The sequence below is a fragment of the Poecilia reticulata genome, chromosome 6 (assembly GCF_904066995.2).
Source record: "Poecilia reticulata chromosome 6, P_reticulata-male-v2, whole genome shotgun sequence".
In the NCBI taxonomy this organism is placed as follows: Eukaryota; Metazoa; Chordata; class Actinopteri; order Cyprinodontiformes; family Poeciliidae; genus Poecilia; species Poecilia reticulata.
In genome coordinates this window covers 13,208,255-13,224,555 of record NC_088835.1, presented here as the reverse complement: position 1 = coordinate 13,224,555, position 16,301 = coordinate 13,208,255, and the positions used below count along the sequence as shown (strand labels likewise).

At 39.9% G+C, this 16,301-nt stretch overlaps 2 protein-coding genes across 4 annotated transcripts; one reads left to right on the top strand and one right to left on the bottom strand.

Moving 5' to 3' along the window:
- Positions 1-9: 9 nt before the first annotated feature.
- On the bottom strand, positions 10-6,549 carry fam169b (family with sequence similarity 169 member B). The gene is made up of 7 exons (XM_081607968.1): positions 6,471-6,549; positions 6,013-6,145; positions 4,568-4,670; positions 4,399-4,484; positions 3,770-3,935; positions 3,066-3,248; positions 10-1,888 (listed from the first exon to the last, which is right to left on the bottom strand). Exons 1-7 carry the CDS (start codon positions 6,530-6,532, stop codon positions 1,725-1,727), a joined length of 897 nt encoding a protein of 298 aa, XP_081464094.1. The 5' UTR covers positions 6,533-6,549; the 3' UTR covers positions 10-1,724.
- On the top strand, positions 6,115-15,555 carry ldhd (lactate dehydrogenase D). Of its 3 annotated transcripts, none has more exons than XM_008411752.3 (11): positions 6,115-6,174; positions 7,109-7,208; positions 7,791-7,903; positions 8,017-8,158; positions 8,368-8,509; positions 8,877-9,311; positions 9,461-9,589; positions 9,829-9,956; positions 11,200-11,290; positions 13,128-13,239; positions 13,366-15,555. In XM_008411752.3, exons 2-11 carry the CDS (start codon positions 7,116-7,118, stop codon positions 13,544-13,546), a joined length of 1,566 nt encoding a protein of 521 aa, XP_008409974.1. In that variant the 5' UTR covers positions 6,115-6,174; positions 7,109-7,115; the 3' UTR covers positions 13,547-15,555. The 3 variants fall into 3 exon arrangements, with proteins under 3 accessions (XP_008409974.1, XP_008409973.1, XP_008409975.1); XM_008411753.3 differs by lacking the exon at positions 6,115-6,174 and having other exon boundaries at positions 6,744-7,208; positions 8,877-9,036; positions 9,112-9,311; XM_008411751.3 differs by lacking the exon at positions 6,115-6,174 and having other exon boundaries at positions 6,714-7,208.
- Positions 15,556-16,301: the final 746 nt, after the last annotated feature.

Sequence of the window (16,301 nt, the reverse complement as noted above, 5' to 3'; positions counted from 1 at the left end):
AACGGAGAATGACTAAATAGCATGATTTATTTAGGTGGATTTTAAATGCGTCATTACATCATGCAGTCTTGTATGTGATATTTTCCATGGCAAGTTTTACACCTCGTCACTATTTATAATGAAAAGTTAGTAGAGAAGCGGACATTGATGGATCCCAGGTACTCTTAATGTTATATAAATATGGGAACATAGGAATTATTTTTATATAGATCTGTAGTTTTTATTTTACATAAATTACAAAGAACAAAATAACAGACAGTTCTATCTAATCTAATCTAATCTAATCTAATCTAATCTAATATAATCTAGTAAGAGCGAGGGGGTAAAATTACTACAGAATGACCAGAAAAATGGAACAGGTGAACTCAAAAAAGCTTAAATGTTTTGCCTGTCTTGAGTAAGAAAGAAATTCTGAAACACAAAATCTGCACAGAGCAGCTTTTTCTCATTTTGATATTTGAAAGCCCTTTCATGCACCCCTCGCACACAAGGAAAAGAACAGCTCCCGCTAGAGCGTAATGTTGTGCAATGAGCTAGGTTTGTGTTTTACTCATTGATGGATGTTCTACTGGCTCTTTTGGACCTGTTTTGCATCTCCTCTGAGCTTTCTATGCTAGGCTTTCTTTGTTGAAGCTTCCTTCCATTTCAAACTTTCTTTTAAACGTTGGGGCCTGCAGGGAGTTTTAAAATCCAGAATATCAGTGCGTACTGAAGAGCAACACCCTGTCCCTGAGAGCTCGCCCCTCGGGGAGCTATCTTCCTGGTTCACATCACAGAGCTGAGCAGAGGCCGTTATCGGGGGAGCGTTCGAGTTACAGGGGCTGACTGGGGTCAGGACAGCTGGACCAGTCTGTGGGCGGACAGAAACAGCTTTAAAAACATACAATATTTTTTTAATTCCATTTCTTGTTATTACAAACCACTCCCATCTTTGTTCACAATCAGCTCATGCAATGTATACGTTTGGAAACAGAGGGGTTCTCTATACTCATCAGTGGATTCCATGATGATAAACTCCATCTGACTCTGACCGTTACTCATAATATTCCCAGTGATCTCAGAGTTCTTGTTCATTTGATTCCTAGAAGAACCTTTAAAAAGCCAAGATAACCTATATATGTGCCTCTACTATAATCTCAATGTAGAGTTTAGAAAAACCTAACTTGAGTACTTTTGCGCAATCTCTGGTGCTAAAGGCCATGGCTTTGTTGTGAGTTATACTGTGTAGAATCCCATTTTAATTTGATCATATTACATTTGACAAGGTTAGAGAGAAATAAATCTTTGAGGTTTTTTTTTTTTTTTTTTGCTCAACCCCTCATCCTTAGATTGGGGTCTCCTTTCTGCAAATCAACCCACCACAGGCTTCTATAAGGTTTATGCCTGGGGACTGAGATGGTCAATGTAAGAAGGTTTCTAGCAACTAAACCATGTCAGTGTTGATGTAGACATCTGCTTTGGTTCACTGCTCTGCTGAAGAACCCAGAGGGGCCACCAGAGTGTCATTAAAAGACAAACTCCCTGAAGAACTTGATGTTTGACTCTTTAAAAATGTTCAGTGTATTTTTGGTTCAGAAACAAAACTATTTATTTTAGGTCTATTTATTTTATTGCACAGGTTTTACCAAGGGTGTCAATAAGCTTGGGGGCAAGCTGTACTAGAACACTGATTTTCCTACTTTAGTAGTTGTGTACTTAATTTTTTACTGTTTTTTTTCTCTCTTTCACAATGGTCTGAGAGGAAAGTGGCCATTCATCTGCTCGGAAGCGTAGCGACCAAGTTGGATGTTGAGCCAGATGTTTCTTCTCTGACTCCACCCTCCTGGAGCCTCCACCTCATACAGACGCGCCCGGTGTTCCTCGTGCTGCTGCAGGAACTTCCTGATCACTAAATACAGCGTTAAAAGAAAAAAAACAAAAAAAACAATTGAAATAAACTTTAACATTCTGCACAAGGCCCTAAAAACATTTAGTTTCATAATTTGTTGTTTTACTTTTTTCTTTTAAGTCTTTTTTATACACTCCTCCCTCAGTGGGTCAGCAGGTTCCCTGCAGGTTTTCCACTTAGATAACCAGACCATCTATTCTAGGGGTTTGCTGCCTTCTGACCTCGTCACTCTGCAGAACTGTCCACACATGCAGGTTTAATTACATTAATAAGGCAGGGGTTTCTGGAAACTGCTACAAATGCATGCTGTATTACCCTAGGATCATGATTAAACAGACAGATGTGGGCACTTTTAGAAGCATGCATGACTGAATCTGTTTTATCTGCAGATAAAAAGACGAACCAAGCAGGAGGTGGGATTCCAAGTCATTAAATTTACCGTGTTTTGCTCGATGCAGGTGTTAAACAGGGGGCATATTGAATCTCCCCCTGTGGTAAGAGTTGAAAGGAATAACAGAACTAATGAGTCTTTAACAAACAACTGTCCCCTCAGGATGTTTCACCTGCCAGAAAACAACTGGAGGTGAAAACGATAAACTGACTCAGCTCTCCACCTGGTCAGAGAGAGGCCATTAAAGTTCCTGTCTTTGTGCTACGAGCTGTTAGCCATTAAGACGCAAAGCATAAAAAAGGCAGCTGCAGCCTGACCATCACTCCGAATAAGGGTGCCCATATGGGAAACTTTATGTTGCATCCAAGCCCAAATGTCACCGCATACAGTAAATGACAGACATCAAAAAGTGACGCATGAAGGGACAAAAAAATTCATCACTTTATTAACAATTGTCCTTTTTGCCAACCCCCTGGCTCCCAAGTGGTAACTCAAGTCACCAGCTGTTCCTCATTCATGGATAATCGACATGGTGAAGTAAAAAAAAAACAATGTTTGAAATGAAAAGCATGCAGATAGAGCCAGATATCAAGTATAGAGTTTCCCCCAGTGACAATAGCATGTCAGAACATTTCCAAGTAAAGCTGAATGTCGTCATTGCAATGATTACAGGTCTTATGAAATATCCATTTTGTCTGCCTAATATGAGAGCAAAACACAAAACATTCTTCCCCAACACAAAAAGAATGCAAGGAAGGGGTTTAGATTTGAAATAAACATGCTGACCTGCCGCCATGCCGGACGACAAGGGAGAGCTGACTCCGAGGAACTCCTCCGAGGAGAAGGAGGAGCAGAAGTCGTGCAGGATCTGAAGGCCGAAGCCTCTCCTCCTGTATCGTCTCCTCACCAGCACAGTGTCCAGGACAGGCAGCAGGTAGCAGCGGCTGCTCCAGCTGTCACAGAGTCTGCCTGAAGCAGCACAGGAAAGACTTTTCATTGTCTTTTGCTTGACCACAGGATGTTTCACTTCAGAGGAGCATTTCAAGTTTGTAGGCGTTTTACAGGAAAACAACAGTATTAAGGTTTCGATCGAGCATATTCAGTTGGAAGTGGTTTGGTGAAGGTCCAGAATTAAATTTGACAACATTTGAAAATTGATTTCCACGGTTGCTCTGCATCCAAGTCTGGCTAAGCTTGAGCTATTCTAAAAAGAATGGTCGGAAGTTGTAGTCGCAATTACGTGCCAAGCTGGTAGAGGCATACTTTCAAAATCTTACAGTTTTATTTACAGCAGAAGTGGATTCAAAGTGTTGAATCAGAGAGACTAAATACAAATGCAAGCCAAACATATCAGATTTCCGTCTGAAGAAAATATTGAAAATCAGTAATCGCTCTCCGTCCAACTGTGGCAGAGCACTGTATCTTTAAAGCTTACATGTCTTCTATTTGAACATTTTAAACTTTAATGGAAACTGACTGATCTTCCCCACCTTTGTGTTTGATGGTGTAGAAGCCGACCGCCTGTCCGTCCTTCCACAGCACTTTGCAGGTTTCTGTGGGTGGATGCAGGGAGAAGGACACCTCTCCATGTAACTGAGGCCTCTCCACCACCTGACTGAGCAGGAACACGATCAACCTCTCCATAATGGACTGCACCTGCGGACGACGTGCCGACTCAGTTTCTGATGTAAATCGAAGAACAATTTAACAATTTAAAATGTGTTGTTTTTTTTCTATTAGTAATTTTTTTAATATATATGAATAAACAGAATGTATAGTTTATACTTTTTAAACTTCTGTAAAACATGACTGACCTTTCACTCACATTATTATCATTTTTGCCTTATGATACAATGTTCCACGATCGGGAAAGAAACTCCAATTCAGATTTTGATTGGAGTGTTGAAAAATCTGACTTTTCATCCCAGTTTTTAATCATAACATGTTCTTGGAAAAGCAACTCCGATGCAGATTATACAGAGATGCTTCACTCACTGGAATGTGGAACAACCTCAATTTATTATTGCAAGTGACAAATGTGCAGGAAGTCCTACAGGCGATGTTCTCTCAGATCCAGAAGAGATATTGTCTCACCAGATTCTAAAATTGCTTCACTTACTGGCTGCAAGCCGCTTCTGGCCTCACTGGAGGTCTGCAGAACGTCGTCCAACGGCCACCACTTCTTGTGCAAGTATAAAGCTAAGACTAGAAGGTAAACACAGAGAGGTAGGAGTTGGGTCTGCGTCTGACATGGCGTTTTTGTTGAAACACCGTGTTTGGTTCCAAACCCTGTGTTTGATCATGCGGAGGATGAAGCGCCAGCACAGTGCAGGCAGGATGTTCGTCCTCAAACAGCTGGAGCTGTCTGATGTTGGCTGGTGTTACAGCAATCTACACGGAAAAAAAACGACAACAGTTTAAAAACAATGTGTAAGTGGTGTTGCATTTTGTAACAGCAGCAGAAGAGATGAAGCCCCGTCTATTATTTGTCTTTATATAATTAAATTTTGCTGCAGCTCCTCTGGCTTTTCTGACAGTTTGGATTCCTTGAGGCATGGATCCAGCATTCCTGCGCAGCAGCTGACAGATCAGCTTTGCAGGACGGAGCTCGGTCATGCAACGTTTGAAACTTCCCCTTGATTTGAGATCCAGACAGTTTTCGAGTTATTTCATGGAACTGGTTGGCTTTCCTGCAGAGAAGTTGGAAGGCTCTGTGCATGGTGGACAGAATATTTTTTTCTCCCCAAAAATGACTTGATTATAAACAATCCCTTTTTGTACTGTTGGAAACAAGATCCACCTGTGCGTTAGGGATAAAGGCTCCCATCTGGAACTCCTCTAGTTTCTGTTACTTTGGTTTTTCAACGTGTTAAATCCCATTTCCTTCAGCTGGAATTGCAGAGTTCACAATAGTAGTTTACTCTAGCTTTCTAGCTGGTCCAGGGTTTTACCATGTTTCACTTTTATAATCCTGGACATTTTGTTTGGCCTTCATATACATTTTAGACCTTTTGACCTTTTGTCACAGTCTGAGCGGACTTCTTGAAGGGGTTTTTCTAACAGTTTCAATTGTTTGAACCGACTGCTTTCTTGTTGCTGCCATGATTTCTGTCAATCAGTCAGATGTAGCAGTCTACAAGTATTTCAGTCTAACAATGATTAAAAAAAAACATAGTTTAACATAATTAGTAATAGCATTACTGTTATTATGCATTGGTTTGAAAAGGAAAATAAATAAATAAATAAATAAATAAATAAATAAATAAATAAATAAATAAATAAATGTCATTGTCAGTCTTGTTGCTTTTAGATTTAAAACCATTTGAATGTAAAAATGAATAATAATAGTTATTCAAAATGGCATATATTTTTATTGCTGATCATTTTTCACTATTGTTTCCTTGGTGTTTTTTCTTTTCTCACTCACTTACCTTCAAATATTTGACGGTAAGTTCCAACTTTATAAAAGTAGGTAATTTATATATATATATATATATTATATATATAAATTACCTACTTTTAATTAGGTAATTTAAAAGTAGGTAATTTATATATATAATGTATATATAATAATTTATAATTTATAATTTATATATATATATAATATATATAAATTACCTACTTTTAAGTAGGTAATTTATATATATATGTAATTAATATATCAAAACAGTTACATTTATATAATTTTTTTTTAAATGCAGTTAATGGCAAGAATAAGAAAGCCTTATCCAACCTCTTTTGACGTCAGTAATGACCGAAACAACTCATTGCAGGAATGTGTTGCGTTCAGTGAAGCTAGGTAATTTTCAGATGCGGATGTCAGCTCGGCGTCGTCCACAGCTGGCAGGTCGACAGGATACATAGCCCTTCCAGAGGAGAAATAGGAAAGTCTCAGGTGTAGTGACACGAAAACTAATATTTAACCTGTAATAATACTTTGGGTTTTTACGAGTTTCAAACATTGTTAGGTCAATAATTATGATATAATTTTTGCGCTTCATGATGTTTCTTACAATAGTTTGTGATTTCGAGGCATTTTCTACAGAAAACAGCGGCGCGTCTGATAATAGCGATGACAGTGAAAACAACACGTCACGACGTCATCATAACGGATGTCTTCAGCCAAAGACAGCGAATATTTATCAAATATTCTGTAAACTTTACAATGACATGAGAATGTGTAAGCACTACCTGTGCAGTCTTGTGGTAAGCCTAAACTTTGATCCCACTTTTGCGTCAATCATCAGCGCCATCTACCGACAAAAAAAACTAAGTTTCTCATTTGGTGACCACAAGAACATACAGGGGATCTTCGAAATAAAAGCAAATACTTTGCTTTTATTATTTTTTTCATTAGCTAAAAATAAATAAAAAAATAAATAAAACATAAACAAATAAAAAAACAAAGGGTCAATTCTATTCACTACGAATGTACTCTCATTGAACGAAATGTGCAACTGAGTTTTATTTCAAGAAAAACAACGTTTTCTGCATACACGTTTTCCACGATGGTTTTCTCGAGATTAACTCTTTACCTCAGGAACACGACTGGAAAAAAGTATACGCTTAAAACGTCCGCTCTAGGCTTCCGTAACAATTACTGTACATATATTTGTACATGGAAAACACACCATAAGAACATGGATTATGAATCTAAACATGTTTTGCTTTAATTAATTATGCAGTATTATTTAAAAATATAAACAGCAGCAAAGAGGGCACAAGGTCTGATTTGTGTTTATTTTATTTTGAAAAAACAAAGATAGCGGAAGCTCTTCTGTGTGACGTTTATTATTATGAACTTAACGAGTCAGGAACCGTGTTCACAGGTAAACAATGTGGCTTAATTTGACACCAAGCCGAAGGCTGCTTTCTCTCCGGTGGAGTCTCATTCAGTATCGCAACATAACATTAGAAAACACCGCCAGGGTGAGTTGTATCTTTTTTTCTTTTTTTTTTAATCTATTTCTTTAGCCTTATCTCAGAAGGTCGTTTGCAAACTGAAACCAGGGGGAATTAAAGGTTACTACTCAAAGTCGGGGGAATATTATGCATTTAAATGTGAAGTAAATATGTAATTATTAAACGTAGTATGCATTTGTTTTTAGTGTAGAAGTGTAGAAAAACACCATAATACATTCGCTCCATTTGCGCATTGTTTGTTAATTATTTTTTGCTTTTATTTTTATAATCTGTTATTCTGGGATATAGTATAGATAGCTTGTTTATTTTTGTCATAATCTTAACACTTTTCCCCTGCAAGCAATCACACCCGGTCCGCCATTGTAATTGGGTTTAATATTAAGCACGTGACGTTGGCACTGCATCAAATCATTGATGGTTCGGTGACACAAGAGTAGTTTATCCCCAGCTTCGCCCGTAAATTATTTTCATTGGTAGCAAAGTGAAATATATAGTTAAATGTCAGAGACAACACTGACCAGTTAAATAAAAATATTTTAAAAACTGATATGGACCTATTGAGTGAAAACTATTGTGTTATTTGTTCAGAAAGCTGCTGTAGACAAGGTTCTCTCCGCATTTAGAAGTATATGTGGAAAGGACAACATCTCTCTGGGGGAAGCCATCAGAGAACAACATGGCAAAGATGAGTCTGTGCACAGGTCAGAAGTTCTCTGCTTACTACGAGCACTGCTGTATAAAAATAAATAAAAATCGTGTGTTCTTTTCTGTAAACGGTGGAGGGTGATCTGAATCATTCATTGCTTCTGTGCAGATGTCGGCCCCCAGATGTGGTTGTGTTCCCGCGCTGTGTGGAGGAGGTCAGTGCTCTTGCAAAAGTCTGTCATGACCACAACCTTCCCATCATCCCATTTGGCACTGGGACTGGCTTGGAGGGAGGGGTTGGTGCGGTGAAGGTGAGAGCGTGTGTCAATATTTGTTCCATGAATGCATCTCTGACAAAAAGTTTGTGTTTCCAGGGAGCATGTCCAATTGGGCTTTGGTTTTAATCTTTAAATGCAAAACTGCTTGTTTTGAAAACAAAAAATCCAACATATGCATTCTTAAGTGAAAAAAATTTTCTTAAAAGTATTTCAGTTATGCGTCTCTGTGATTCTTTTTTTAGGGTGGTGTTTGCTTCAGTTTGAGAAACATGGATCAGATCTTAGACCTTCACCCAGAGGACTTCGATGTGACTGTTGAGCCTGGTGTGACCCGGAAAGCCCTTAACGCCTACCTACGGGACACAGGCCTGTGGTTCCCTGTGGGTCAGTCACACAGTCTCCCAGTTTATATTCCATGAATCACAGTTTACAGATTAAATGCTAATTTCTGTGCAGTTGTTTCTGTGCAGTTAGTGGATTATTGTGAAGCTCTTAGCAATATCAAAGTATAATTATGATGAGAAGCAGCAGCTTTAGATTTTTGTTGTGTATTTAAGTTTTTATTACCCTTTTTTGTCATGGCTTGATATTTGTTTGACTAATTAATGACATGGTGGAGTCTATTGTTTGATATATTTGCTGTTGGATTTAAATCTCTTCAGAACCTGGTAAAGTTCAGTTGTCTGTGTAATAAATAATGTTGTCGCTGGCAATCTGGCAATCTAGCTGTCTCCTTCGACGTTGGTTTTAGATCCTGGAGCTGATGCTTCCCTCTGCGGCATGGCTGCCACCAGTGCTTCTGGAACAAACGCTGTGCGTTATGGCACTATGAGAGAAAACGTCATGAACCTGGAGGTGGTTTTGTCTAATGGAACGGTCATACATACAGCCGGGAAAGGCAGGCGTCCCAGGTACAGCCTCAACCATCACATACACCCTGTAGCTTTGCTTGTTGCAGTTTCATCAACTTGTTATTCTGTTTTCAGGAAAACTTCTGCAGGATACAACTTGACAAACCTGTTTGTGGGCTCAGAGGGCACATTAGGGATCATTACCAAGACTACGTTACGGCTGTACGGAGTCCCAGAGGCCATGGTGTCGGCTGTCTGCTCTTTTCCCTCAGTCCAGGCCGCTGTAGACAGCACCGTGCAGATCCTGCAGACTGGAGTCCCTATTGCTCGTATCGGTACGGACAAGTCAAACATCTTCTACTCATTAAAAGTTGACATCTACAAAATATAAAGCGACTTCAATAAATTAGCAAAATGTAGAATATCACATTTGTATTCCTCTTCCCTCCCTATTTCCATTGTGTTTTTTTTTTTTTGCTTTCAGAGTTTCTGGATGAGGTCATGATTGATGCGTGCAACAAGTTCAGCTCTCTGTCCTACCCCGTCACCCCAACTCTGTTCCTGGAGTTCCACGGGTCGGAACGCAGCCTAGAAGAACAAGTCAACACGGCTGGTGTGTGAGAGAGTGGTGAACGGGAACAATTTCTCTGACATTTGCTGTTAGCTTCAAGTCTCTTGCTCCTTCAAATGTGTTATACAGATCGGCTGTTGTGATTGTAAAGCTAAGACTACTTATTTTTTTATATTTGGGCAACAAACGAATAGAACCCAGCTAATAAAAATTACTTGATTAAGAATCAAGAGCCATACTGAAAAGTAAAACACTTACAGTCTCCGTGTTTGTTTCTGCAGAGGAGATTACACAGAGTAATGAAGGGTCAGACTTTCAGTGGGCTCGAGACGCCGAAACAAGGAACCGTCTGTGGAAAGCTCGCCATGACGCCTGGTACGCTGCACAGGCACTGAGACCGGGCTGCAAGGTAAAACTAATCAGGACATTGAAACACGCAACATTACACCTGCAAAAGTCAACCATATCAAGACGTGATGCAGAGTTTCCCCCAGTGTATTATAGGTCTGGCGGCCCGCCATGCTTTACTAGCACCACCGCCAGGCTAAGCCTTTCTTGTTTTGTTTTTTTTTTTAGGGAAAAAAAAAATCGCCTTTTTTTAAGCCGGATTGCAAGTGTTTCTGTTGCTCCGAGCATTTCACTACCAGAGCAGATTTATTCCTAAAAGATATGTTTATAGAAAATAGGTTTATAGTTTATGCATTTAAAGCCGGACCAATCACACCGCTGGGCCTCTGCGCGTTGCCTCACGCGCTGCAGCAGTCAATGTCTAAAGTTAACCTCAGCGCAGATCCCATGCTCCTCCTTTCACTCGAACTGGACACAGGCTGACCGCTATGGATATTTACATCAACCCCCTGTGAGGAATTATGATTAGGGTAAGAGTTTAAACCCACCGCGTTAGCTCTGGTTGCGCAGCTCTACCTGAACCGCAGGAATAACTTGTAGTCACGCTTTCAGAGGTGCTTTGAGGAGCGGTGAGAATGATGTATATTTGTGAACAAAACATTATGCGGCGTTTACATCTCAAAACGTTGCCCAGCGTTTGGCCCCAGTGATATTTTTACTTTTATTGTCTACTTAACATCTTTTAATACAAAAACACGGTGGACCGCCTCGGCGCCCCGACCACTTGGCTTAGCAAGTTTTCTGGGGGAAACCCTGCGTGATGCATTTTCGACTATACCAAATCTTAGATCAGTTTATAACCGATGGTCTCAAATATTAACAGTATAATCATATTGTTACAAATCATTGTCATAGTATGGCCCTTGCTTTTTCAGTGTACTCAGTTTTTTTTCCATTAAGTAAGATGGAGGCCAGTTACATATTATAGTAGTATATTTCTATCTAGCTTTGTGTGGAAGAGCGGTCAAAGGATATACAGTTAAAACCTATATTAAACTTTTTTTACTTAATATATTAAGGGGAACACTAACCTTTTTTTGTTGAGTAACCCTGGTGTCTTGTTGACTGCTGCTGTTCTTGCACATTATTTATCCAAATCCGAAGCAAACTTCTGCCTTTGGGGGCATTTATGCATCTCCCTCTATTAATGGTTTAAATTTTAAAGATTTCAACAGACATCTGCTTAGAGCCATTACGATACGGTGACCTTATCTTTCTTGTATATGTGTGTGTGATTTGTGAAGGCCTACTCCACAGACGTGTGTGTCCCTCTGTCGCGACTTCCTCAGATTATCGTGGAGACAAAGAAGGACCTGCTTGAGAGCCGACTGACAGGTAAGAGAAGGACGAGAACTTCTGGTGTTTTAGAGGTTTTTAGCAAAGCAAACCTCGAAGTGCATTCAACCTACTTCACTTTTATCACTTAACAAACCAGCAGTGTACATACAACACAATTGTTGACTGTGTGTTCTATGACTTTGTATTTTTTTTTGTTTGTTTTTATAATATAAAGCAGTGGTCCCCAACCCCCAGTCCGTGGACCGGTACCGGTCCGTGGACCAATTGGTACTGGGCCGCGCAAGAAATAATTAAATATTTCCGTTTTATGTATTATTTGAGTCTGGAGGATCTTTTATTTTGAAAATCCTTTAACCGGATTCTCTCGGTTACTTGCGCACCAACATTGAGCCCACAAGCAGCAAAATGAGTAAGAAACAGATCAGATGTCTTTGGAAAGCTTCTTTGCAAAGGGGAAAAGGCCCAGAGAAGAGACAGGAGAATGGATTTATCCCGGACCGGTAGGTGAGTCCCACCTTACAAGCCCGCTCTGCGTAACATGCGGCGACCGGCTGCTAATGAGGCAATGAAGCTTCAAACTGCTTCGCCACTTAGAGACCATGCAGGTTGTGGATATAAACACTTCGGGTGTCATTGTCTCTCGTCACTCCCAGATGGGACCGTCTCATTGCAGAGAAACAAGTTCAGGGCTCCCGTTAGTCATTATTGAGTTAAAATGTTCACGAAAGTAAAATGTTTGTTTTTGTGGCGCATCTGTATCTTATTTTGAAGGGATATATAAACGTTACCATAGCGACCAGAGTCAGAGAGCGTTTGGGCAGTGGTCAAGAGGAGAGAAGTAGAGCTGGTGAGTCTTAAGTCTGGTTTAGACGGAAAGATTTAAGAAATGTCGGCCGATTCTCCAAACCTCTGTGACCACAGAGCTGATAAAAGTACAACAGGTTTGATCGGTTTGTGTGTCCAAGGCAGGAGCAACACACCACACAAGAACATCTCGATTCCAGAAGATAATCCAGTAAAACCCCCAACAAAGCATACGGGAATTTAGAATAACCAAACACGGATGACGATGTAGAAGCAATAGTGATAGTTTGTGTAGTCATTTTAAGAGGTAAAAGACGTAACAAAAAGAAAAGGCGGTGGATAAAAGACGACTAGAGTAGCCGCTCTATTTGCACTATGATTTGGAGGTGACTTTGTTTTTTTCATAGTTAACATTTTTAACTGAATAAACATAATAAACATATATAATAATGACCTTTATATATAATAATAAAGATTTCCACATATCATCTCCGATATCCACCGGACTCTCAGTTGCGAGATATGTCAGCTGTTTGGGATTCCCCTCTGTTCTTACGTCACCGCGCTTTCTGATTGGCTACCCGTCACATTCAACAGGTTGTATTCTCGTTCCAAGTCAGGGAAAATCCCACAGGCTGCGATAAAAGGGCCAAGACAACCCAAATAGGGCATATTCAGGATTTAGTGGGAACACTAGCGGAACAAGTCAGCGTCGGGTCAATTCGGCCGGGTCAATTCCCGACCCACGAATAGAGATCTGGCCTCGAGAACGATTTGGCCAATCTCAGAGAAGAAACTTTCCCGGCTGGGAAATACAAGACCCAACCAACATGCAGAAGCCTTACCTGACCGTTCATGCCTCCCCCCTCCGGGCCGCAGCAAAATTTCCAAGTCTTGACTGGTCTGCGGTAATAAAAAGGTTGGGGACCACTGATATAAAGCACTTTGAACTGCCTTGTTGCTGAAATGTGCTATAAAAATAAACTGGATTGATTGATTAGCAAATCCAAGTAAAATAACATGAACACACATAAAACATCCAATGGGATACAAGCGCATTCTGTTTCAGGTCCTATTGCAGGTCATGTTGGTGACGGTAACTTCCACTGTCTGATGGTCGTGGATCCAAATGATCCAGATGAGCTGCACCAGGTCCATCTGTTCACAGAGAGGCTGGCCAGGTAACATTTTTCTGAGGGCTGAACCAAACCTGAACCAACGCCTGCAACCTGTGACTGTCTGACTTTCTGTCCGTGTTTCCTTTCTATGTTACTGACATGCGAAATTTTCTCTTCGTTCTTCTGCAGGCGAGCGTTGGCCATGGACGGCACGTGTACAGGAGAGCACGGTGTGGGTTTAGGAAAGAGAGCGCTGCTGTGTGAGGAGGTGGGACCTCTGGCCATTCAGGTCATGCAGGGACTCAAGGACAGTCTGGACCCAAGGAACCTGATGAATCCTGGGAAAATCCTCCAAAGAGGAGAGTTATAAACTGAAGTCCCCTCCAGAGGGTGAGAGTATGGCATCAGATTGGAGTAAAAAAAAAAATCATTAGGTTGTCTGTGTAGGTGTGCATCAGAATTAATTGAAGAACATTTCAAGATGTACCTCTGTACTTTCTGTTGGATGCCAGGGCACCTGGAAAACAGAAGAATACAAAAAGTATAGCTGCTGTTTTTGTTTTTAATTACTTGAAATGATAAAAATGTGACATCAAATAATGAGATTGTATTACTGTTGCTGAGTAAATCCAGCTAAAGCCTTATCAATGTTTGTAATATGTTATTACGTTTTATTTCATTTTTATGTGTTTTTAAAATGCTACAACAGAATTAGTTTGGTCTCACCAAAGCTTAAGGTTTCCGCAATGTTTTTATTTTTGCTGACTTTAAATTTTTTGTAGTAATTTTATCCTTTGAATTATATTTGTAAATAGGAAACAAAAGTAAACCCAAATATTAAATCTATAATTTTTAAAACAATAAGGGGTTGGTGCTTGTTTATAAATGACAGGGAAGTGATTCTTCTTATTCACTGATTAACTAGAAGATAATAAATACTTTAGACTAGAATTTTCTCAAGAATGGCATCAAAAAGTGACTTTCATTCAGTAATTCCCAAACGTACATATGTGGTGTGAGTTGTTATTTCTGTTAATTTTGGTGACAGCCCTATCTCTAGGGCTGTCACAAAACAAAACTAATCTCCATTATTGAGACAGAATTTAATAGTCAAGATGTGAATATTTTGATTTGTTAATCACTAACAACAGAGATGCTGGAGTAAACACCAGCAAGTTTGTGTTAATGCAGAAACCCAGGAAAAGCTTTAGCTCAGGATGATCCACTTTCTGGAAGTCTGACTCCAAACCCAAGTGAAGTGTTTGTTGACACTGCAGTACTCGATTCCACCAACTGGTGTCAGCATTTCTTCTATTTGTGACAAATCCCATCAGTCCATCTGAAGATAGAGTAATAACAGCGTATTCATGTTGCTGCTGTGGTTACTTACTGGTTGGGTCAGCTGCTAAGTGGAGATTTGGAATGACACAATTTTCCTAAAACAAACAGTTTGAGCTTCTGGGCTGCTATAAAATTTGAATTTGTCTCTCAGTTTATAGACAGTTTGTTTTTATTGCCGATATTGATTTGTAAAAGCTCTCAGCCCCTGTGCATACAGACACAGATCACTGAATGACTTATCTTGAAGAAGCTCTGGAGTATAAATGTCTGTCTTATAGATGCAAATTGCCTCTAAATGACCTTAAAGTGGCACAAACGTATCCAAAATGGACCCATGAGAAATAAATCACACAGAATCAGCCACAGAGAGATCAACTGTAGACACTCAATATCTCAAGCTGTTTAGAAACTCAGCTAGAAAATGCATTAAATCTTTGATAGAATATGGCAGGGCTGCACAGTGGCATACTAGCACTGTGGTTTTGCGTTTAAATCCTGGGTTTAAATCCCAGTCTCAGGAGTTTGCATGTTCTCCCCGTGCTTGCCTGGGTTCTCTCCAGGTACTCCGGCTTCCTCCCACAGTCAGAAACATGACTGAAAAGTGAATTGGTCTCTCTAAATTGCACTTACGTAGGAGTGTTTGTGTGCATGGTTGTTTGTCCTGTGTTCTCTGTTTTGTCCTGTGACAGACTGGCGAGCTACATTAACTTTTGGAAGGCTGGTGTGATTGGCCAATATGAATTAAGGAGATCTGAAAGTTTATATTGGTGGCTCGCTGGATGTAGCAGAAAGAGATAGACGGGTTTTACTGGATAGTCAAAGTTAGAGTGATGTTCTCTCTTTTTCATACACCACCTTTCTCACTGTAACAGTAGTAGTTTCAAGGTACGCATTTTTAACCCACTCATGCCTCACTGGTTCGAATGTTTACCTTTAACTTTATGTATTGCCTCCAAGCAGCCAGACTTTTATGTTTTGTTTTAAATAAGCATTGATCGCAAGTTTTCTCAGGCTAAATAAAGGACTTTCAAATTATTACTTTGGACTTGGACCACCCATCCTTGTGCCAGAGCTTTGCAGCATACTTTCTTTGCAGCATGGGATTTAAGAATGAGGAAAGTGGAGGGCAAAGGAAGAAGTGCTGTGGAAAACAACTACGCCAAGCAGATGAACAGTATCTGATTTGCTTAAGTAACAGGGGAAATGCAGCAAGGCTGCTTTTCAGTATGCAAAGGTTTAATCAAGCACCTCCAGATGAACAGCTTTTTCAGCGCTAGAATTCTATTTTCTCTCTAACTATGTTATATTTTATGTTTTTTTGCACAAGAGGTAACAACTAATTGAGGCCTTGGTAGATTCTGGTAACAAAGTGCCTGAAGACACAACATTGGTTCAATATTTAGGGTCAGGAACCTTTTTATATCTGAATAATTCATGTGCCGGAAAAAGGTGGATTAAACAAACAAGGAAACCTTCCTCTGTAAAAGGTCAGGGATTGAAAGAAAACCCAAGAGTGACCAACTGAAAGCCCGAGAAAGCAGGTCATATGTTCAAAAGATTACAAGAATGTAACAGAGGGATGATTTCTACACAACAAAGTTGCTATCTTTCTCTGGATGAATTTACGTTATTTATTTTCTGTCAGGCTCTTAAATTTACATGAGACCCTCTTGAGCGGATTGTGTTTGGTTTATTTGAGTCTGCGAGTGTGATTACATGCCGGAGCAGCAGAGAGTAGACCATTTATAGGCCTCCTGTCATTACGGCAGGACAGATTAACACCT

Bases quoted from the DNA above. Each gene is read 5' to 3' on its own strand.
- ldhd (XM_008411752.3), top strand. From the start codon at position 7,116: ATGTGGCTTAATTTGACACCAAGCCGAAGGCTGCTTTCTCTCCGGTGG. The intron at 9,957-11,199 runs GTAAAACTAATC...TGATTTGTGAAG, and splicing joins CACTGAGACCGGGCTGCAAG to GCCTACTCCACAGACGTGTG. The intron at 11,291-13,127 runs GTAAGAGAAGGA...ATTCTGTTTCAG, and splicing joins GCTTGAGAGCCGACTGACAG to GTCCTATTGCAGGTCATGTT.
- fam169b (XM_081607968.1), bottom strand. From the start codon at position 6,532: ATGGCGCTGATGATTGACGCAAAAGTGGGATCAAAGTTTAGGCTTACC. The intron at 6,146-6,470 runs GTAGTGCTTACA...CTCCTCTGGAAG, and splicing joins CTTACCACAAGACTGCACAG to GGCTATGTATCCTGTCGACC. The intron at 4,485-4,567 runs GTTTGGAACCAA...TTTACCTTCTAG, and splicing joins TCCGCATGATCAAACACAGG to TCTTAGCTTTATACTTGCAC.